This window comes from Hyperolius riggenbachi, chromosome 3 (assembly GCF_040937935.1).
Source record: "Hyperolius riggenbachi isolate aHypRig1 chromosome 3, aHypRig1.pri, whole genome shotgun sequence".
NCBI classification, from domain to species: domain Eukaryota; kingdom Metazoa; phylum Chordata; class Amphibia; order Anura; family Hyperoliidae; genus Hyperolius; species Hyperolius riggenbachi.
In genome coordinates this window covers 197,762,770-197,787,790 of record NC_090648.1, presented here as the reverse complement: position 1 = coordinate 197,787,790, position 25,021 = coordinate 197,762,770, and the positions used below count along the sequence as shown (strand labels likewise).

Below are 25,021 nucleotides of genomic sequence, written 5' to 3'. Positions count from 1 at the left end.
CCCCGGAAAGTCCTCCGGTCTGGGCCAACTATGAATGCCCAGCCGCACGTGTGCTCCCGCCATGCCAGCACAGAGTGCACCCGGCGACGGGAGTGCGCACGACTGGACTGCTCATGCGCTGACTGGCGGATTTTCTGGGGCACTTGTGCATGAATGATGAGGACGGCGAGGGAGCAATATTCCTGGAGGGGACTGGAGGAAGCCCCCGGTATGTATATGGCCCATCTCGGGTACACTTTAAGTCACTGGCCCGGAAGGAACATGCAAATCACATTATACTCTGGTCTGTCTCCGCTGGCTGCATGAATATTGGTTGTGTGACTCAAAACCAACTACAACATAAAGCTCAGCAGGACAGCCAGGCAACTGGCATTGTTTATAAGGAAATTAAGATGGCAGCCTCTGTATTCCTCTAAGTTCAGGTTCCCTTTAATAAAGGAAGGTCACTTAGAATAGTAAGCATTTAAATCCCACTGGAGGTTTTTAAACATCTGAGCACCCATGTAAGATGTGCTTTCTGTCAGGGATCTATTTAGCTTATATACATTTGCTCCTTTATTCCATGGTGTCAAGTACATCAAAACGATCATTTAATTAGTAAATGTGTCACCTCCCACCTTGGCATTTAGTACATTAATCTAGTAGTGATAATACATATTCCTTGGCATCTAGCTAAATGTAGTAGTATATTTAGAGGTGATTTCTCTTTTAGGAAAAATAGTGTAATGTCTGATGTACAACATGCAATTTTTCCATCAGATTGATCAATCGATAATTTCTAGCATGTCTGATGTGCTTCCGATCTAGAAAGGGTTTGATTGTGATCAGTGCTGCACAAAATTAGCGTCTTTGTCCATGGGAAGCAGATCGGCCATGCCAGAAATGATTGATCGATGTTGACGGATGTCAGCAGTTAGAAGCATGTGATCAGTTGTTGTAAGTCTGTTACTGGCTGATTGTGATCACAGGATACAGAAGTGACAGCTGAGAATTGCCAGCCAATGAGTTACTTCCCAATCCGTTATGTGCTGAGTTGTCCATGTTGTACTAGTATGCAATGCAATAGAGCAGAGGCTGTGGTGACACACTAACCCTTAAGTTTGTAAAAATATTTTTTTGTATAAGGTAGTTATAGAAGAGTCTCTCCTGCAAATGTATGATCTGTAAAGCTATGTCATGTAGGTTTCAACAGCTATGAGCATAATAAATCTATGCTTTAAATCTGATAGCGGTACTCCTTTTCTTTCATTGTAGCATGTCAAGGATATCATATTGCAGTCCAACCCCTTATTAGAGGCTTTTGGCAATGCAAAGACAGTGCGGAACAACAACTCCAGTCGATTTGTAAGCCACAGTCATTTTTCTTGTTGATTATAATTTTATATCCTTTAGAATATTAATTATACAGTAATATTATGTTGTGTGTGTGTGTGTGTGTGTGTGTGTGTGTGTGTGTGTGTGTGTGTGTGTGTGTGTGTGTGTGTGTGTGTGTGTGTGTGTGTGTGTGTTTTAGGGCCCATTTACACTATGGCGCTGCGGTAAGCAATTTTACCGCAAGAGGCTGTTAAGTAAAAAAAATACTTAATGCGATATGACAGGAGTAGTTAAATCGCCGCTTACCCGCCGCAAAGTCATCCGTGCATTACCGCTTGATCCATGCAGTAATGCGAGTCTATGGTGATGCAGTAAGTGTAAAGGACGGAGCACAATGCGGCGCACATGCGTGGACCGATGGGTATTCCGGTGATGTACTTCCTGTCCAGCAGGGAGTACGTCACTGAGCGGGGGGGGGGGGGGTGGCTCTTATGCACATTACCCTGTCGGCACTGGCTGACGCATGGTAATGTAAAAGGGGCTTTGGTGCAGTTCTCCTGCGGCGGGCTCTCCCGTCATGGGAGAATCGCACTGCATGGATGTAAAAGGGGCCTTAACAAGATTGTTCTTAAAACCCAGTTAGTCTGAAGCAGGTCTGTGTTATCCTGTAGCAAGCTATAATTAACATCATGCACATACAGGTCAGGATCTTCCTTTCATTTTATATCAAGCTACAATAAGAAAAAAATAATTATTGAGATGTTGATTATGGCATGAATGAGATTGTATTGTTCTCTTGCCAGTTTATGTGCATTTACAAAAAAAAAATTTTGTTAAATTTGTCTTTATTAACTATTTTAAATCAGAAACATAACATACATTTACCAGTATATTAAACTTAAACTAATTACAAATAAACCAGACATTATCCATTCCCTTTAAGCATATTGCAGTATTCCTGAAATGTTTGTACAACTTTTCAGAAATTTTAAAATAAAAATAGTTTTTGGGTATAACAACCATATTGCAGTATGAAAGCATGCCACTGCTCTTAAAACAATACAGGCTATGTAACCACTGAGCGGAAATTCACAAATGGGATTCTGATTGGCATGTAGAGCAGCATATTGATTTTCTAACTGTTCTTTATATTGTACAGGGAAAATACTTTGAGATTCAGTTCAGCCCTGGGGGAGAACCAGATGGAGGAAAAATTTCCAACTTTCTACTGGAAAAATCTCGGGTGGTGATGAGAAATGCAGGCGAGAGAAGTTTTCACATATTCTATCAGGTATTCCTATTATCATCCTTCTCTATAGTATCTGAGTGCATTCCACAACACTGTGGAGTTAAACCACAAGACTTTAAATCTAGCAAACATTGTACAGTGTGCATCTGCCAAAACATCCTGGAAGCCTGTCAGACCAATTCTTCATTTAAATTTGACCCTGTTGGATTAGAAAACATTGTTCCAAGACCTTATTGACTCTGAGGCCTTGCACTGGCTCACGCTGTTGTCTGGGTGTTAATGGCATCTAAACATCATTAAATGTTTCTTAAAATGCTCTGAGGTTAACAGATGTTATTGCTGTTGCCGTTTTTCAACAGCTAGTGCTTGGCAGAATGCAGCAATGAGACAATGCAAACTAATTATTATATGTGTTGCATCAACAGCACTAACAGACGACAAGTATGTTTTGGTTATCTAATCCCTTTGTTTCTCTGACTACATAACACTTTGCATGGTAGAAATTAAAAGATTAAACATTCATTTATCATCATGCTTATGGAAACAAAACCAGATTGTGATTGAAATATGTATACAAATAAGATCATCTTTAATAAGGCTGCATGGAAATGAATAGATTTGCATGGATTATAAGTTTCTGTAGAAGAGAAAATTGAGTCCCTACTTTATGTAGCCAGCCTTGCGGTCACTGCAGGGAATTAATCAGTACCGTTAGTGTAACACAGTATCTATGAAGCCAGCTATTGGGACCTGTTTCCACACCTATGCAGTGCATGGAAACTGCATATGATACCATAGCCGTAATAGCTACAGGTCCTATATAAGTCCTTATATAGTACAGTTTACATAAATCATGTATATAGCAGTTTTATAGCAGCAGACACGCCATGTCCAGAGAAGCCTAGCCACGCATGTTTTGCAGCTAAAAAGGATATGATGTAAAGTTTTATGGAAGCTCAAGCCATGAAAACAACGTTAGAAGCAGGCAATTATATTGTGTGAAAACACATTTCTGTGCATGGCAAGTGAAGTAATATTGCAAACTAGGCCTAAGGCCCAATTAAAAACGGGCACTAGGCTGTGGCCGCCATCCCCGCACTGCTCTCTCTCTCCCATTGGCCAACACGCTCACACACCCGCCCTCTTCTGGCCCCGTCCTCCCCTGCTGTGCTTCATTCCCCCAGCTCTCGGCAGTGTCTCAGCGTTCCTCCTTGCACATACACACAACAAAAAAACACACACACAGGGACATAGGACACAGAGACACTTGCCTAGTATTAGGTAGGAAACAAAATTAACCTGCCACAAAAATTGCCTTCTCTACAACACTCATTTTAGAAGACCATCTCATGTCCGGGTCTGCTGCCTCAGTGCTTCATGTAAGGGGACTGCAGCTAGTGCAGCAGTGTCTCCTGTCCTCCCACCTGACCATACTGCTTCTACATATGAGCAGAGGCCAGCTTGTGAGGGTGTGTGACTGCAACTAGACCTTCATATCAGGATGTTCTGATGGCGGACGGCGCTCTCTACAGTTTATTTATTTTCAAATTGTGTTGCAAGGGAGGTGGTAATTCAGCATACCGTGCAGCATTACCCTTAGTTCCTATCCTACCAATCGGTTATAAAGCTTCTGATAAATATTCTTTGCTTGGTCATGATGTGCAAGGAGAGGTTGACCTGTGACTTACTGCCATGGTTAATTGCTCTGCGCTTTAGTTTTGTAATAATGCTTTATGTGTGTAGGAAACCTTTTTTCAATCATTATGTTAAAACATGTTTTGGTTCTGTACTTTACCAGTTGATTGAAGGTGCTTCTAAAGAGCAAAGGAATGACCTTGGCATCACCAGTATAGATTACTACTATTACCTTAGCCAATCTGGATCTTACAAAGTGGATGACATCAATGACAAGAGAGATTTTCAGGAAACCATGGTAACAGTCTAAAGTATATTTTCTTTGCATGCATTAAATAAACTACCATAGATACCTTGTTGTTCCATAGGAAAGGATTAGTCCAAGGTGTGACAGGAGATAGAAGTTAATTATAAAATGTGTTTGGTATGTGCTGTTAGATGATGTTCTGCCACACAAATGACACAGGTTAAATATTAACAGTATTTAATTGTACAATAATTGCTAGAACATGCATAGAAACACGAAGTGTATTCTAAAGATGAAAATGCTTATCTACTAGCAGTAATTAGATCTGTTTTCCTGGTTTCACTTTTTCAGCCATAGAGTTTGATGCTGACATCAGCAGAGCAAAGCGCTGGTCCATGTCACTTGGGCACAATCCCCAGGGGATGAAATATTGAGATTTCTCATCCTTCTAGACCAACATACTGCTGAATATCATGGTTAGGGGAGGTTGGCAATATGCTTTTATTTAGTATTAGATTTGGGCAATGGTCACTATAGCTTAGTAATATCAATATGCTAAATGAAAGCTTAGCATTACATATCATTTAACATTGTAAAGTAAGTATAGTCTGGGATGAGATGAAAGGTCAGAATTATTATTTGGCTTTTGGTAGTGAAGTGTAGGCACAAGGTATGGGTTTAGTGTATGTAAGTTATTACAATGAATGCAGCAAAGAGGGACGTTAGTGTTTTTAGTCTAGCCCAGGATTGGGGTATGGGTTTACTTACTTGGCGGAGCGGGATGAATAGGAGGGTAACTGGCAACTAGTAACACTTTTGAGAAGTTTCTAATGCTAGCAATTTGTCACAGCAGGTAGTTAGTATGAGTAGCAACTAGTTATTACTCAGTTGCACATATGATGTTGACGCAAGTGAAAGTAAATGAAGGTGCTGTTAAAATATCACAACAGAGCCAAAAAAACTGCAGAGGATAATTTTCTTACAGCTTGTAGATAAATATTTACAATGTTTCACCCAACAGGTTAAACTTTATATTTAGGCCCTCTTTAAACTGAGTCAGGGAAAGTCTTCCTGATGAATGGGTTATTTCATTGTCCTGGCACACTTCTTCTGTACTTGGCTGTCTACCATAAAGCCATATAATTACCGGTATCTTCACTCTCCTGGTGGCTCTGAGTCCACAGTGTGTGTTCTCTGGTTCAAACGCCACCCTCTCTCGGAAACCTCTGCAGCCTTGCCCACAGACATAAAGAGTCATTTGCACAGCAGGAAAATGTGACACGGTCTGCAATCCCAGCTTGAAGCAGTGTGAAAAGCCCTCTAAATGCTGAAGATCTGTAACATGAACAGCCTTTCCTTCGCAGCCTTTCCTGGACAGTGTCCATTATCTGATTTCACTCCTTCTCTAGAGTTGTACTTTAGAAGTCAACAAGCATTTAGTGACAATGCAAAATGTGAGTGGCATAATGGTGTATAATACAATAAACTGTAATGCTAAAGAGTCACAGTGGTTTAATTATTTAACTACAGTAAATGTTAATTATTTAAAGCCATATGAAACCCAGCATTTTTTTCTTTGCTCTAAAATATTATTTATAGCCTATAGTATACTACCACATTTTTTTTAATTGTTTTTTTTTTTTATTATTATTTTTTTTAGCAGACCAGCATTCAAACAGTTAAACACAGGATTTACTTTTTCAATAGAAAGCTCCCTGCAGTGAGATCCAATTCCTAATTGGTGATAACATTCTCTCATGGTTACTTAATTGTAGCAAGAGAGGAATGTAAACCTTCCCTGGCAATGGTGAAACTCCTTCAAACGTGTGCAGATCAGACACAGTTCAGAAAAATGCACTGGGTACATTACAGTATATAAATACTGTAGCTATGCATAAAATGCAATGGCAGCTTTCAGAGCAGATATACTGTACTTTGGGAACTTGTAATTTCTAAATAAATAATAATACTTGTCCACAAAAGCAAATATGATAACTGTATAGGTTATAAAAAAGTAGGAAAACACATTTTTATTAAATATTATGTAAGAGTTTAATACCGCTTTAAGTATTGCATAGAGTGTTATTTTAGAAAACACGAGGCGTAAAGTAGCGAAATTCACATAATTTGTGCTTTGATTCATTTGAGTCTTAAGACAGCACTCTTCTTTTTTCCTTCCCAGCATGCCATGAGTGTGATTGGAATTTTCGCAGATGAGCAAGCTATGGTACTGCAGCTAGTAGCTGGGATTCTACACCTGGGCAATATTAGCTTCAAAGAAAAGGGCAACTATGCAGCAGTGGAGAGTGAAGAATGTAGGTATATGCTCATAATTACAAGTAGGTCTTACTAATAGTACATTGTGATAAACTATAGCTTATTTATTCTTGACTGATGGAACCGTGAATCCAAAGTATGAGGGTCATATGGAAAGTAACAACAGTTTTCATTAAATCAGTTAAGGAAATGTTTTATTTTATTTACACACACTGTATCTTCTGATTATTTTCCACATAATCCCCTTCATTTACCGGTGTTTGTCTTTGTATTTGGTGTTGTATACTGCCTCATGTTATTGTGGGAATAAATTATTGTGAGAGAAATTACAGTACAGGTTAATTAACGTAGTAGCAGCCACACTAGTGAAGTATCACTGTAACGATTAGTCACTATGGCTTGGCATTTCAAAGTATTGGCCGTTGCTTAGGAGGGCACGCTACTCTGCCTGTAGCACTTGTAGCATGTCCCCAGGATCATTAAGTCGCGCTAATATCATTCGCTCACATAAGCCAATTTAACTCGCATAAGCCCATGTACACACGCACTACTTCTGCCAACGACGGGTCTGTCCGACCCTCCCGCTGGGCGGATGTTCAGCCGATAGTAGCACGTGTGTACGCGCTGTCGGCAGACTAAGTCTATTTCTGAACGATCCGCTCCACACACACATGCTACTATCGGCTGAACGTCCGCCCAGCGGGAGGGTCTGACGGACCCGTCGTTGGCGGAAGTAGTGCGTGTGTACGCACCTTAACTTGCGCTGCTTCCACTCGGTAAGATTAGTGAATCAACCCCATTGTTTGTACGTTGAATTTGTTTGTAAGTCCAGACATGATAGTGAACATAGATAAATGATTCATGTTTGGACACTTAACATAAACAAAGTGTTGTGTATTGTCTTCATTATGCTTTTAACCCCTTCGGGACCGGCTGCCTACCCCCCCTTAAGGACCAGGTATTTTATATGCGGGGGAGGGGGTGCATTTGGGGGGGGGGGTCAGGCAGCCAGATCCCTAATGTGGGCACTTAGCTTTGGTCCCCCCTGAGTGGCCAGGTGTCCTCCCGTATTGATGGCAGCCTTTACTCACCTCCCAGGCTCCAGCGATGAGCTACTGGCTTCCCAGCTCGTACTGACGCTAAGTCCTGGGTCGCGGCTTGATGACGTCATCAAGCCGGGACCCGGCACTTAGCGTCAATACAGCAGGTATGCCGGCCAGAGCTGAGGGGAGCGTCGATTGTTGGGGAAACGGCAGGAAGGTGAGTGGATCATCTTCCTCCTCCACCCCCCCCCCCCCCCTACCGCCGCAGCTCTGTAAGTGATCACTATGATCCGCCGGCGATCATAGTGATCACGTGATCAGCAGCCATACGCGTTGGCTGCTGATCACTGAGGGGAGATGTCAACTGTCATATGACAGCTTAATATCCCCTCTCCGTTGCGCACCATCGCGTCGGGATGGTTCTTTAGCGCGGACGTTGAATCAACGTCCAGTCAGGGCAGCAGCACCACCTGCTGGACGTAGATTCAACCTACGTCGGTCCCCAAAAGGTTAAACTACTTACAACAATGTATACAATACTGTAACATGTAACAACAATATGTAATAACAAAAAACGTATTGTATATCTTGCACATGAAAACAACTTTGTATGTACAGTATGAAATGTTGTGACTTGAGTCATTTGCAAGTAGTAGACTGTCTGTACTGTTTGTAGTCTTGATCACCAGAGAACAAAGGCTTACACCCTTTTACGCATGATGTTGCAAGAGTGGTGATCGGATTTGAAAATTGGATAAACGTTTGCCAATTCCTTACACAAAGGCCCCCTTTGTAACTTTATCTTTTACATAAAAGGATAAGTAGCATTGTATATAAAAGTGTAGGCAGACAGTGTAACTGAGACACAAGGGGGGCTAATAATTCCACACCCAGATTGCCTTCCTGCCAAGCTAACCAGGTAACGGGCCATCCCTGCTACTGATGGACCGGAATAATAGCTCACAAAGTTTCCAGTTTCTGAATCGTTGGCGTAGATTTCTGCACCAGTCGTCATGCGCAGGAAAAAATGTTGGGATGAATAGGACAAGGGTGGGGCTTTGTGGTAACATATTTTTGTAAAATGTTTCCCAGTATTTTTTCATGCTTGGGAATCTATGGCAGCCAGGTTCTGCAGGGGAGCTGTCCAGTATGTGACATGAATGTGAGGTTCCTCTGCATGAATGAAACTACATACACCAGGTAGGAACTCTCTCTTAGTTATATACTGATAATATTATTGCTGTGAAAAGGTTGGTGTACTTGGTAGTTGGTAATGATATATGCTAAGTGCAATACATGCAAATAATAAATCTTGCTCCACACACTGCCTAAACAGCTGTTTATGAAGACTGCTAACTAGATGTCAGTTTCTTGGTTTAAACAGGGGGACATTGTTCTCCCTGCTCAATTGCTACCGGACAACTGGTTGAACCCAGTTTGGACTGTTTAATAGAACACTTTTTTGTCATGCTATCTTTGCTTCATATTATCTACCATAACTGCATTTGTGGTATGGGTAAAATGATGGTTTCTAAAGACTATTTTTAGTAAATCAGGAAACCACCGTTAATACATACAAACTGTAGCTTTATGAGTGTGCCAAATAATTGCTTCTGATCTCCCTATAGCAGTCTTTAAGTCCATATGTGTAGCAGATCCTGTCTAATAAATTTAGTCTGAGATTTACAGATGTGCATCTATAAAGATGTTACATTTTGTACATTCATATTTTACTTTCTGTTTGTCCACTTTGAAGGGTCATGAAACGTCATACACAAGTCTCTTTGCATAAGGCATTTATCAGCCTGCCGTCGCCTTTAACCGCTGGCATTTGGGATTACAATACAGAAAGTCAGCTGTGTGCTGACAAATAACTGCCCCACGATCATAGGTTTACTGCATATAACGTCAGCTCTTAGATTTTAAATACAGATAACAAATTTTGTTGATTTCTAATTGCATTGTGAACTCATGAAGTTTAAAGTTATTGTAAAAATATTTTCATGCTTACAAACACAGTCTCAGTTCATAAACACAGTTCTGTCTGCTTTTTTAATCTTTAATATTGATGTGATGTGTTCCTGAAAGCACTTGCGCTTTACTATACTTGGATTCGCTACTGCACAATGTATGCACTATTATCCTGAACCGGGTTCACTTGTGTGGGGCCTCAATCCTGAACACTCCACAGCGTAATTATTTCTGGTAGCCAGCCAATTGGTCAATTTATTACTATATTATGATGGTTCTGTTGTTCATTTTACTGGTGCAAGCAAAGGATTCTGCAGCACCACGTAAGTAAATATAGCTCTTTATTAATTTAAACTAGAGAGGTAGCCATGAAAAGCAACAAACACTGTTTCGGACTTGCCGTCCTTTTTCCAACACGACCAACACAACTTGAAAAAGGATGGCAAGTCTGGCGCCTGTCGCTATTTATGGCTACCTCTCTATTTGAACTTAATAAAGAGCTACAGTGGCTTGCAAAAGTATTCGGCCCCCTTGAAGTTTTCCACATTTTGTCACATTACTGCCACAAACATGAATCAATTTTATTGGAATTCCACGTGAAAGACCAATACAAAGTTATGTACACGTGAGAAGTGGAACAAAAATCATACATTATTCCAAACATTTTTTACAAATCAATAACTGCAAAGTGGGGTGTGCGTAATTATTCAGCCCCTTAAGTCAATACTTTGTAGAACCACCTTTTGCTGCAATTACAGCTGCAAAATGTGACTTTTTATGCTTTTCTGTAAACAATGGCTGTCTTCTTTTCACTCTTCCATAAGAGCCAACTTTGTGCAGTGCACAACTAATAGTTGTCCTATGGACAGATTCCCCCACCTGAGCTGTAGATCTCTGCAGCTCGTCCAGAGTCACCATGGGCCTCTTGACTGCATTTCTGATCAGCGCTCTCCTTGTTCAGCCTGTGAGTTTAGGTACACGGCCTTGTCTTGGTAGGTTTACTCCTTCCATTTCTGAATGATTGCTTTAACAGAGCTCTGTGGGATGATCAAGGCTTTGGAAATCTTTTTGTAGCCTAAGCCTGCTTTAAATTTCTCAATAACTTTATCCCTGACCTGTCTGGTGTGTTCTTTGGACTTCATGGTGTTGTTGCTCCCAATATTCTCTTAGACAACCTCTGAGGCCGTCACAGAGCAGCTGTATTTGTACTGACATTAGATTACACACAGGTGCACTCTATTTAGTCATTAGCACTCATCAGGCAATGTCTATGGGCAACTGACTGCACTCAGACCAAAGGGGGCTGAATAATTATGCACACCCCACTTTGCAGTTATTGATTTGTAAAAAATGTTTGAAATCATGTCTGATTTTTGTTCCACTTCTCACCTGTACAACACTTTGTATTGGTCTTTCACGTGGAATTCCAATAAAATTGATTCATGTTTGTGGCAGTAATGTGACAAAATGTGGAAAACTTCAAAGGGGCGAATACTTTTGCAAGCCACTGTATATTTACTGATGTGCTGCTGCAGAATCTTTTGCTTGCACTATTTCCAGACTCTGTTGGGTTAAAGGGTCCGTTCTGCTGAAGCACGCGTTCTATCTCCATTTGGGTGCTGGTTCGCTCTACTTGTTCATTTTATTGGAGACCGCTGTGACAGTGTAACGATCAGTGAGCACAGAGAGGATCTGATTACCGGTGATCTGCAGTATCACGGGGAATACAGATGTATACCAGATTATATGTGATCTGCAGTATCACCGATAATCCGATATACTATAACAACAAAAAACCTCAAAAGGTGCGCTCCTCAATTCCTAATGGTTCCTCTAAATGGCCTGGATCGCTCCTGTGCTGAGTGTGTGTGTCACTCTATCAATGAAATATATGGGGTATATAAGGGCGCTCTACAGTGTTCATACACGCTGTTCAGAGATAAGCACAGATGGGGCCTCTACAATGTGATAATGTCCATCGACCTTGCATAAGCTATAAAAACATAATCCAGTACACATAAAATTAATAAAAGATAAAAAGAACCGGCAAAAGTCCCATATATCTTCCTCCAAGCTTTCTCAGGGATGACGATTTGCACCTTTCCTGACTCATACAATAATATATGCGCTCACCAGAGAAGCCAGCTGCCCCTCTCAGGATCAGCTCACAGCACTTTTGGCCCAGCCAGTCACTCCTCGATATTCAGATATCCTTTCACCTAGTCGCTCCAATCATGAGAAGAAAAAAAACCAATAGTGTGATAATGTATGGTAAGGGTTAATCACTTCCACCAGTGCACCCAGTTCACACAACGGCACCCAGTGCTCCACCAACGAAGATCAATAAAGCCTCTCACCGTATTGCCTGGCTGACCCAGCACAGACCAGCAGTAATCACTTTGTCGATGACATCAAAAAACTTTCTTCTTACAATAATATTTGCCCTAGGACTCAAAGAGGGCCAAACATAGTGTAAAACCTTCTTTATTTAAAAAAGCTAAAAATAGTGCACTTACAAGACCATAGATTCAAATGCGCATATTAAAAGTATCCATCGAGCTCGTTCAGCGTCCCTCGCTCCTTAGGCCACGCCCAACTAGTTTCGTCCTATGACTCATCAGGGGCTTGGGCCATTCAGAGCGAGAGGACGCTTTAATCTCCCTCCCCTTCATCACATGATCCATTACGCACGGGGATTCTGCATAGTTCACTCACCGCTTCCTGAATCAGCACGATTGGCTGATAGCCTCCTACTTACCCGTCATAGCCTATACGGCTGCTGATTGGCTAGAAACTTTCCTCCTTTCCCCATAGCGTCAGTGCTGCAGCGGAACTGCATTCATTCCCCCTGCCAGAACTACATTACCCACAATCCCCTTCTTGCTGACATCTATCCGATGGGCAATATAATAACAGCTATCAGTCCCCGTTAGAAAGGTCCTTAATAAATGTACAACAAGGGTGGCGCCACATGGGGCTATTTTCACTTTCCCCCTGAACTTGATGCATTCATATGAACCATCCACCCCGCAAATATTTTGTACACAAATTGAACTACATTTCCCAGAGGCCCTAGCCTCTTTCCCTAAGGTTTCTACAGATGCTGGGCTGGACCAACCCTCTAGTGACCAAGAGGGTCATCCAGAATACTATAATTTGCAATTAGATTGTATTAACCCCACATGTTGGGCTACATATAAGCCAGTCATACATACCACCTACCCAAATTCACCTAAGTGAATATTATATGAGTATTAAAGTTATGAAATTGACAGTTCATACTACAGCAATGCTCTATGTTTATGACAGCTGCTCATAAACCATGCACAATCCCCTCACAAAATTAACCCAGTGTACATAACCCTCCCCTACTCTCACCATCCCTTTTCCACAGGTATCAGTATTCTACCCCGAATTCACAAAACTTCATAACATTTGTTAGTTATTAACCATACTATCAGCTTCCTCTTGTCATTAACTGTATACTCACATCTAATGGCTATACCTACTGGTGACTATCCCAACACACATTGCAGACAGTTCACAAGCAGAGCCATAGTGTGTACAGCCATTGAACATTTATCCTAATCATCGGCAATGAAGCAATTGACATCCAATTCCACATTCAGCCCCCTCGGCACCATCGTTTGTAAATCGTATATCCACCTAGTTTCCATTTGTGAAATCTCTCTAATCTTATGGCATCTTCTCCATTTAGTTGTTAATTTTTGTATTCCGCAAAAACTTAGCACTGCGGGATTACATTCATGCTTTTCTAGAAAGTGCTTTGAGACGCTGTGTCCCTTGAACCCTCTACTTATGTTGGCAATGTGTTCACCCACACGTTTTTTCAGGCTTCTCTTGGTCCGACCCACATATTGCAGCCCACATGGGCACCATAAAAGGTAGACCACATGTGTGCTGCAGCAGTGAATAAACTCATTGATTTTGAAATTCCTTCCTGTCTGGTTGGACATTACTTCTTTCCGCTTTACTCCCATTGCTATCTCACATGTAGTACATTGCCGACACGGATAAAATCCCACATTGCCCCATGCATCCGTTTTGTTATTGACCCGGGGACCATCCACATATGTTCTGACTAGTTTTTGTTGCAAATTCTGCGCTCGTCTATAAATGAACCTGGGCTGCTGTGGGAGTACTTTACCCAGAGTGGGGTCATTTCTTAACAGCCCCCAATGCTTCTTATATATTTTTTTCAATCTCCTTATATTGAGAATTGAATTGCAGAAAGACTGCATGTTCAAAGGCACTGGCCCTGCCCTGATCATATCTACTAGTGTTCCTAGAAACCTGTAAAAGCTCATCTCTTCCCCCCCTGTAAAACTTCTTCTGATATTGATTCTAAGTACTGTCCACTGTATCCTTTTTCAACAAACCTTTCTATTAACATTTCTGCTTGCATGATATAATCACTTATGTTAGAGCAGTTCCTGCGAATCCTACTCAGTTGCCCTTTGGGGATATTAGCCATCCAATTTGGATGGTGACAACTTCGCGTAGGAATATAAGAATTCCTGTCAGTTTTTTTAAAAAAGCTTTTACATGCCAGGGTACCGTCCCTTTTCATTACCACTATGTCAAGAAAATCAATCTCCTCAGTGCTATATTTCATGGTGAGGTCAATCCCCAATTGATTATTATTGAGCCACTGTATATATTGATTTAACTGTTGTGCTTATCTCTGAACAGCGTGTATGAACACTGTAGAGCGCCCTGTTAATACCCCATATAATCCGATATACTAGCTAACCTCAGTTCACCTGAGTAGAGTGTAGTGTTTGGTGTAACAGTAACACAGAGGACTAAGCCTCAGTGCAGCAAGGAGTACTGCACAGATTCCTTCCGCAGACCTGAGCTCCCCAAGACGGGAGGAGTCAGACTGACAGTAGGAAGGCTGATCTGAAAGTGACACTCTGGAGAAGGGGTCACTGACAGGACGGGGAACCGCCTCCAACAGTGAGGTCGGTTCTCGAAGTCGGACAAGCCAGGTCGTACACACACGGACAGATAACGTACAGTATCGTAAAGCAAAGGCGGAGTCAAGGTACAGGCAGGATTCGGCAACAGGGTATCAGAAATATCGAGGTACAAGATCAGGAGGCAGAAACAGAGTCTAAGGACGAGCCGGGGTTCGGCAACAGAGTATCAGAAATATCGAGGTACAGGATCAAAGTTTCAGGAGGATAGTCAGGCAGGCAAATAGGTCATAACAGATAATCACAATCATACTAGTACTTTAGCTATCAAAAGAATCTAGCTAAGTGTAGGATTACAGCTCCAGCTGGTCCCGGCACACTTGCGGATCTGACTACGGATCTGGGTGCTTCCACGTATGTGATCGCAACGCCAGACAAGGAGCAAGTGAACAGCCAGCAGTATATATACACAAGGACCTTTCCAGGACCTCCCTAATTGCTGGACCAATGGGAGCAGTGGAAAATGTCAGCTGACCCCGCTGGTCAGCTGACTCCCTTCTGACTGTTATTTAAACTCTGCCTCTGTGCGCGCGCGCGTGTAACTCTGAATCCAGGTGGACTATGAGTCCCAGCCACACCAGAACTGTTTAGCAAAGTCTCGAGTCTGTAAGGAAATGCGGAAAAGCCGCCGTCTCTCAAAGTGAGGTGGCTGTTTCCGCGTCCAGCATGGCGTCACAACGCGGAAAAAACGCTGCATGCCGCATAGGCAGTACGGCGGAATCCGCATTGGTAACGGCGGAATCCGCATCAGAGGCGGCTCCCGCACTCGAGACTTTGCTAAACATGCGGATTCCGCCGTTACCAATGCGGATTCCGCCGTACTGCCTATGCGGCATGTGGCGTTTTTTCCGTGTTGTGACGTCATGCCGGACGCGGAAACAGCCACCTCACTTTGAGAGACGGCGGCTTTTCCGCATTTCCTTACAGTACCCAACCCCCCTCCCCCCCCCGAGGAATGGACTCCGGACAACTCCTACCAGGTTTCTCGGGGTGTAAGGCATGAAACTCCCTCCTTAACTCGTCTGCATGCATGCGTGAGCCCGGTACCCATTGCCTCTCCTCAATGCCGTACCCTTTCCAATGTACAAGGTACTGTACCGAGTTTTGTACCGTGCGTGCATCTAAAATTTTTTCCACTTCATATTCGGGTTGGCCATCTACTAACACAGGAGGAGGAGGAGTGGGGCCCACCTGGACTGCTGGTTTAAGAAGAGACACGTGGAAGGACCTTACCCCCCTCATGCTGGTGGGAAGGTCAACGGTATAAGTAACATCGTTGATCCTCCTGACTACCGGGAATGGACCCACAAACCTGGGACCAAGCTTGTCAGAAGGTTGTCTCAAGGTCAGGTGACGGGTTGACACCCAAACCAAATCTCCTGGTTGAAATTTCCACTCTAACGAGCGTTTTTTTGTCAGCCTGACCTTTCTGACTCTGAAATGCTTTTACCAGATTATTCTTAATGGTCCACCACATGTCCTTAAATGATCTTTGCCAAGCCTCCAAGGCTGGAAATGGAGTGGACGCAATTGGCAACGGAGAGAATTTAGGTAGTTTACCGGTTACTATCTGAAATGGACAGAAACCTGAGGAAGAACTCTTTAAGTTGTTGTGGGCAAATTCTGCATAAGGTAAAAATTTAACCCAATCACTCTGCGCCTCGGCAACGTAACATCTCAGAAATTGCTCTAACGATTGGTTGACCCTCTCCGTCTGGCCATTTGTCTGTGGGTGGTAACCCGAGGAAAACGACAGTTTCATGCCCATTTGGTGACAGAATGCCCTCCAAAATTTTGAAACAAACTGGACTCCCCGATCGGATACTATGTCTTCTGGAATGCCATGCAGTCGGAAGACATGGGTGATAAATAAATCGGCCAGTTCCTGGGCCGAGGGGAGTCCCTTCAGGGGCACGAAGTGGGCCATTTTACTGAAACGGTCGACCACCACCCAGATGACCGACATGCCTTCAGACCTAGGAAGCTCTCCCACAAAATCCATGGACAAGTGGGTCCATGGTTCACTCGGGGTGGGCAAAGGCTGCAGTGTACCTACAGATGCCAGCTGGGAGGGCTTGCTTTTTGCGCACACCGCACATTCCCTGACAAACTCTTTGCAGTCAGCTGCTAGCGAAGGCCACCATGCACATCTGGCCACGAGATCTTGCGTTCTAGACGCCCCAGGATGTCCCGCATTTTTTATGAGAGTGGACCATCTCCAAGATCTGGAGACGGAATGGTAACGGGATAAACAACACCCCGTCTGGTTTCCCTTCGATATCCTGCTGGAAAGGACTCAAAGTCTCCTTCCAGTCTTCCCAAGTCTCAGTAGCGGCTAACACCACTCTTCTTGGGACAATGGTCTCGGGAACAGAGGGCTGTGCTGTCTCCGGCTCGAAACACCTAGAGAGTGCATCTGCCTTGGTATTCTTACTACCTGGCGTGTACGTAATCAAAAATGTAAACCTCGAGAAAAATAGAGACCATCGAGCCTGCCGAGGGCTTAACCTTTTAGCCCCCTCGATGTATTCCAGATTCTTGTGGTCGGTATAAACCGTGATAGTGTGCTCAGCTCCCTCTAGCCAATGACGCCACTCTTCGAAGGCCAATTTGATGGCTAGGAGCTCCCTGTTGCCTATATCGTAGTTTCTCTCTGCCGGAGAGAAACTCCGGGAAAAATAGGCACACGGGTGTAATCTACCCTGGAGACCAGAACGCTGAGACAGCACAGCCCCCACCCCGACCTCCGAGGCGTCTACCTCAACAATAAACGGGAAGGAAGTGTCCACGTGTCTCAGTATGGGCGCTGAGCAGAACAACCCTTTTAAAGTAGAAAATGCCTGTAAGGCCTCGGGAGGCCAATGAGTGGTGTCTGCCCCTTTTTTAGTAAGGCTAGTGAGGGGTGCGACTACTGTGGATTACCCCTGTATAAACCTTCTATAATAGTTCGCAAACCCCAAGAATCGTTGTAACCACTTTAACCCCACCGGCTGCGGCCACTCCAGGACCGCGGAGACCTTGGCAGGGTCCATAGACAGACCTGAGGTGGAGATTATATATCCCAGAAAGGCAACCGACGTAACCTCAAAAATACACTTCTCGAGTTTAGCGTATAACATATTCTGCCTCAGTTTGTCTAATACAATCCTGACATGGGTTCTGTGTTCAGAGAGGTTGTTAGAAAAGATGAGAATGTCGTCTAAGTAGACTAAAACGAACTTCCCTAACACCTCCCTAAAAACCTCATTGATGAGTTCCTGGAAGACGGCCGGGGCATTACATAACCCGAAGGGCATCACCCTGTACTCGTAATGCCCGTCAGGGGTATTGAAGGCCGTCTTCCACTCGTCGCCCTTTCTTATACGCACCAGATTGTATGCCCCCCGTAAATCTAGTTTTGAAAATATCCTAGCTTCCGTGACCTGTGTGAATAAATCGTCTATAAGTGGCAACGGGTAGCGATTCTTCACTGTGATTTTGTTAAGGCCACGATAATCGATACAAGGCCGTAAGCCCCCGTCTTTCTTCTTAACAAAAAAGAAACCTGCCCCAACGGGTGACCGGGACGGCCGAATGAAGCCCTTGGCCAAGTTCTCTCGGATATACTCCTGCATGGCTAGTTTTTCGGGACCAGATAAATTATACAAATGGCCTCGAGGAGGCATACAACCAGAACGAAGGTCAATAGGACAGTCAAACGGGCGATGCGGGTGCAATTTATCCGCAGCCTTGGGACAGAACACATCAGCATAATCCGAGTACTGTTCCGGTAAACCTTCCACCTGTACCCTGGTTTGACCTAATGTCAACCTCCCCAAACACTGCTGGAAACAAAGATGTGACCATGCTGTTAACTGCCCTGTGGCCCAGTCTATCTGCGGAGAATGAATTTGTAACCACGGCATGCCTAGGATAATGGTGGAGGTTGACATGTGTAACACAAAAAATTGTAACTGTTCCCCATGCAATACCCCTATGGTGAGCTTCACCAGCGGAGTCTGTGACAGGGCACGATTCCGTTGCAAAGGGTAATCGTCCACTGCCGTGACCTGAATGGGGGGTCTCACGGGAGTGAGTGGTAGACCCAACTCCTGAGCAAATTCGAAGTTCATAAAATTAGCCGCTGAGCCGGAGTCGATAAAAGCTTCAGTGGCTACAGACTTATCATCCCATGTGACAGTACAAGGGAGAAGCAATTTTCTTTCTTTAAGGGGTGAGGATTGTGTGCCCAGGGTGTCACCCCCCACTACTCCTAGGCAGACTCGTTTCCCGACCTGTTAGGGCAGTTTCGCACCCTATGCCCTGCTGCAGCACAGTACAGGCACAACTGTTCCGTCATTCTCCGCCTTCGCCCCACCTGGGTCAGTTTCGATCGACCAATCTGCATTGGTTCGGGCGGAGGCAAGGCTAGAGAGGGTGAGACAGGCGGAGATGGTGCTACTAGGGGTGTAGCAGATGGTGCCGCATAAGATGTCACCCTGACACGGTGACTGCCCCTAGTCTGCCTCTGATGGCATAGCCTACGATCAACTCGAATGGCTGATGATATGGCCTCATCGACTGTCTTAGGCTCGGCTCGGGTACAGTTAACATTAGGTCGGAAACCTCCTCCGACAACCCGGACAGGAAGTAATCCATCAGGGCAAAATTGTCGAATCTGGCGGTGACTGACCATCTACGAAATTCTGCCGCATAATCCTCGACCGAACCTCTGCCTTGCCGCAAAAGTTTGAGCTTCCGCTCAGAGGACGCAGCAAGGTCAGGGTCGTCGTAAATTACGGCCATGGCCTTAAAGAATTCCTCGACCGAGATCAGAGCAGTATCGGTAGGAGGTAGGTTGTATGCCCATGACTGGGAGTCACCAGTCAGCAAAGTTTTTTAATAAATGTGACCCATTGGGTCTCAGTCCCCGAGGATCGGGGTCTCAACTCGAAGTACGATAACACTCTACTCTTAAAATTCCGGAAGTCAGACTTCTGGCCGGAAAATTTATCAGGTACAGGCATGCGAATGTCGTCACTAGGAGGGGATCGCACTGAATCAACTGACGTCTGGAGGGTTCGCACTGAGCCTGATAGGGCATCGATTAAGGCTTTGTGCTGGCCCAGTGCTTGATGGATACTGTCCACCGAAGTGGCAAGCACAGTCAGAGGATCAGCGCGTGTTTCCATCTGTTTTTTGGTCTGGCGTTCTGTAACGATCGGTGAGCACAGAGAGGATCTGATTACCGGTGATCTGCAGTATCACGGGGAATACAGATGTATACCAGATTATATGTGATCTGCAGTATCACCGATAATCCGATATACTAGCTAACCTCTGTTCACCTGAGTAGAGTGTAGTGTTTGGTGTAACAGTAACACAGAGGACTAAGCCTCAGTGCAGCAAGGAGTACTGCACAGATTCCTTCCGCAGACCTGAGCTCTCCAAGATGGGAGGAGTCAGACTGACAGTAGGAAGGCTGATCTGAAAGTGACACTCTGGAGAAGGGGTCACTGACAGGACGGGGAACCGCCTCCAACAGTGAGGTCGGTTCTCGAAGTCGGACAAGCCAGGTCGTACACACACGGACAGATAACGTACAGTATCGTAAAGCAAAGGCGGAGTCAAGGTACAGGCAGGATTCGGCAACAGGGTATCAGAAATATCGAGGTACAAGATCAGGAGGCAGAAACAGAGTCTAAGGACGAGCCGGGGTTCGGCAACAGAGTATCAGAAATATCGAGGTACAGGATCAAAGTTTCAGGAGGATAGTCAGGCAGGCAAATAGGTCATAACAGATAATCACAATCAAACTAGTACTTTAGCTATCAAAAGAATCTAGCTAAGTGTAGGATTACAGCTCCAGCTGGTCCCGGCACACTTGCGGATCTGACTACGGATCTGGGTGCTTCCACGTATGTGATCGCAAAGCCAGACAAGGAGCAAGTGAACAGCCAGCAGTATATATACACAAGGACCTTTCCAGGACCTCCCTAATTGCTGGACCAATGGGAGCAGTGGAAAATGTCAGCTGACCCCGCTGGTCAGCTGACTCCCTTCTGACTGTTATTTAAACTCTGCCTCTGTGCGCGCGCGCGTGTAACTCTGAATCCAGGTGGACTATGAGTCCCAGCCACACCAGAACTGTTTAGCAAAATCTCGAGTGCGGGAGCCGCCTCTGATGCGGATTCCGCCGTTACCAATGCGGATTCCGCCGTACTGCCTATGCGGCGTTTTTTCCGCGTTGTGACGCCATGCTGGACGCGGAAACAGCCACCTCACTTTGAGAGACGGCGGCTTTTCCGCGTTTCCTTACAGACAGCCTATTTAGGGGTGTTTTAATAGGTTTTAATTTGGAGATGTATTATACTTGCAATTTTCATATTAAAGTATCATTATATCTTTGACCATACCAATAATTGGTGCTATCTTCTATGGGCCAACCGCTTTTTCTTTTTCCTATTTGTGCTTCTGAAAACCGCATTAGTGTGCCCAGATCCTTACCGTAAGATTAATTATGGTTAGTGTGAATTTGAGAAAATAGGATCACTATAGTTTACCCATTAGCTTAGAATTTTCTCTTTCACATTCTTTTAGTATGCTCAGTAGTCATTTATCACTATTTATGCAAAAAAAGTGCATCACAAGAATGTAATTTTGCCAAACTTTCAGAATATATGCTTCCAAATTTCATGAATTCAGCATTCTTGAAATTGCGAAAATCCGATGCAGAGGTCAGAATTCTGCAAAATCCATGCACTCATCTTTAGTCTCTAGTTCGAGTCTGGATCAGGGCACTCAACAGAGAAAAAAGCTGGCACATCCCAAGTAAATCTTTATTGGTTCCTGCTGCTGCTACCAGCTGAGTACAAATCGCTGTGCGCAAGTGTTTAGCGGAGCCTGACTCCCGCTTCCTCTACAGGAATTATTATACAGCGGCAGACAGATTTTCGCCTCCGAGCAAACATTGGCTTGATAAAGGTGCCCTATGTGGCTCTGAAATGTTGCCATATGCTTTTACATGGAACCAAGAAAGATAAACTTTGGATGTGCCAGCTCTTTTCTCTGTTGAATACTGCATAGAGGGCATCTTCTTTTCCAACTGTTGCACTTACCTTAAAGACAATGGGCTTGATTCACTAAGACAAATAGCATGCCTTATCAAAGTTAGCATGCCTTATCAAAGTTAACACGCCTTATCAGTATTTATATAGCACCGACATATTACGCAGGGCTGTACAGAGTATATTGTCTTGTCAGTAACTGTCCCTCAGAGGGGCTCACAATCTAGTCCCTACCATAGTCATATGTCTATGTGTGTATCGTGTAGTGAATGTATCATAGACTAGGCCAGTTTAGGGGGAAGCCAATTAACGTATCTGTATGTTTTTTGGGATGTGGGAGGAAACCGAAGTGCCCGGAGGAAACCCACGCAGACACGGGGAGAACATACAAACTCCTTGCAGATGTTGACCTGGCTGGGATTCGAACCGGGGACCCAGCTCTGCAAGGCGAGAGCCACTACACCACCGTGCTGCCCTATTATTGCCAATTAGCATAAGTTCGCTATGCTACTCTGATAAGGCATGTTAACTTTGATAAGGCGTGCTAACTTTGATAAGGCATGCTATTTGTCTTAGTGAATCAAGCCCATTGGGTTTTATCCTTAAGTGTGTGCAAGACAATACTACAAATGTGATGGGTCAGGACACTATCTGAGTGGAGTTTGTATGTTCTGTATGTTCTCCCGTTTCTTCCCACATCCAAAAAACATACTGATAAGTGAATTGCTTTCCACCAAAACTGACCCTAGACTATGCTGGACATGAAACTAGGGTAGGTATTAGATGGTGAGCTCTTCTAATGATGACTATATACTCTGTATAGTGCTGCAGAATATGTCAGTGCTATGTAAATCATAAATACATTTTATAATTATTACAATTTCGTCAAGCAAACTCATTTCATAAAGATGTGATCAAAGCGTCCAACTGGTATAAATGTAAAATGTGTCATAATGGTTTCTCTCTAGGTCGTGCTATCTATTCATATTACAGGCAGACAATACAATGTCCTTGTACTAAATGCACCCATAGCAATTACTTGTTCAACTTCTGCTACTGCTGTAGTTATGCCCTTGAATACCATTTATGTCATTCATGGCTTGCATGATTGTTTTGCTAGACTTTATCATTCAGTCACTGAGATTAGCCATCAGGAGTATTGGTTTCAGGAACTGTGTAAATTGCTTCTACTTAGATGACTCACTAGTCATCAGGTTTCTACGCTTCCAGTAGCCTTTTATGAATTGATAACTTGTGGTCATTGAAAGCTATTGGCTCACATGTATAATGAAAGCAATGCAAGTAGATGGTACATTTTCCATCAATTTTTAATGAAGCCATGTTGAGATTACAGCTCTATCTACACAGAATTATTCCAGAAGCGGATGCTTTTTGTAACATGGCTTGGAAGGCAATGAAATAGAAGCCAATCACAAATGATCTGCTGTCTTTTGCTCAAAATGATGCTGGTTTACTAATAATTCCATTAAGTGTAAAACTGGATTGAAAAAATAATATTCTATCTAGTTTGTTACCTATTAATGAGGAATATATTCTTGTTGCTGCGTGTCTATGTAAAGCATTTAGACGCATAAAAAAGCAATGTGGATGGTTTCAAAAGTAATGCTATAAATAGTCTATACTTATTTAGGCCCCTTTTACACTTGGCCGGTTTCATTGCATTGCATTACTCTTTCTGTACACAGGGTAACGCAACAGCAATGAAAGTCTATTGGGCCTAGCACACTTACCACATTGCGTTGCGCTGGAAATTCCCAATCAGCCGCCAACCTGCTGCAAAGTCAGCAGCGTGTTACCGGCGAACCTCTGCGGCAGCGACGCAAATACAACGGGGAACTCGGGAATCCCAGTGACGTACTTCCTATCCATTAGGGAGTACGTCACTGGGCAAGAGGCTGCAAGGGGATGGCGCTATCTGCTGGTACACTCTGCCGGGTGGGGTCATATGAATTGACTTTTTGGTGGTGTGAAGCAATGGGGCGGAGCGTCACAACGCTATGGCCAGGTGTAAAAATAAAATAAAAACCTGCTAAGTGTAAAAGTATAAAATAAAAGCTAAATCAAATCAACATTTATTGTCAATACCCTTTTTAAATCAGTTTTCCCAGGTACACTTGCATACAGTGCATATCCAAAATGGCAATAATAATACACACTTACTGTGTATGAGGGCTATATAATATTTCTTCCTTTATGTATTGCACCTATTGATTTCACATAGTATGGAAGAAACCTGAATATTTGTCCTTAGTTAAACATTTCTTTTGTTTAAAGTTTTAGCATTTCCAACATTCCTTCTGGGAATAAAAGAAAGTCGCCTAAAAGAGAAGTTGACAAGCAGACAGATGGATAGCAAGTGGGGTGGCAAGTCTGAGTCTATCAATGTGACGCTGAATGTGGAGCAGGCCTGCTACACCAGAGATGCTCTAGCCAAAGCACTCCATTCCCGACTGTTTGACTTCCTGGTGGATGTAAGTGCATTCTCATTCATGATCTATGTAATATTGCCCCTATTTTTTGTGCAGTTTAGTACTCCATAAAATGGTCTGAAACTCATTACCCATTCAGTTACCATATTTTCTTTTGTGCTCAGGTAATATTGTCTGTTTACAAATTACAAGTTCTCAAAGTACATTTTATCTGCCCTGAAAACGGTCATTGCAATGTGTTCATTTCTGCTTTTATTACATATTAACCTCTTCTAGTGAGCTCTTTTCAACGGTGTGCATGCTAGAAGCAGAGAAGACAGCTCCTTCTCACTCAACACAGCTAAGAATGTAACAAAAGAGAAATGTAAACAAAAGATAATGTTATCTCTGGATGTGGATCATTAGCTGAAGGGGCTTTCTACTGCACAATAAAGTGCTGGCGTTTAACTGTTCGAATGCTGTTCTGCTACAATATTTTTTGTGCATGACTGCATGATCCAGTCATGCACTACAAAAGTGCTTTACGAATGTAAAGCACATTTAAGGCTCATTTAAACATTTAAAGATTACTTACTAGAGAGGACTATGTGGGCTGACATTTTCATTCTTTTAAATATAGCCAGTTGCACATGTGTAATGTTCACCTTTTTTGTCTAGAGTGCTGTCTATGTCACACACTAGAAACAAGCAGCCAGTGGCATAAGTGGAGACCAAATGTGCATACTTGTTCTTGGTCAGAGACTCAGAGTATTGAAGGCAGAGGATCAGCCCAAAAGCAGAGCCAAGGGA

The 25,021-nt window shown here is 43.5% G+C and overlaps 1 protein-coding gene across 1 annotated transcript in view; it reads left to right on the top strand.

The window, feature by feature from the left end:
* Positions 1–25,021, top strand: part of MYO1E (myosin IE) — a 208,078-nt gene that overhangs the window by 85,673 nt on the left and 97,384 nt on the right. Inside the window, exons 6-10 of the mRNA XM_068275534.1 lie at positions 1,255–1,344; positions 2,474–2,605; positions 4,362–4,496; positions 6,628–6,760; positions 24,078–24,274. Coding sequence (XP_068131635.1) covers positions 1,255–1,344; positions 2,474–2,605; positions 4,362–4,496; positions 6,628–6,760; positions 24,078–24,274 — 687 coding nt within the window. The remainder of the gene's footprint in view (positions 1–1,254; positions 1,345–2,473; positions 2,606–4,361; positions 4,497–6,627; positions 6,761–24,077; positions 24,275–25,021) is intronic.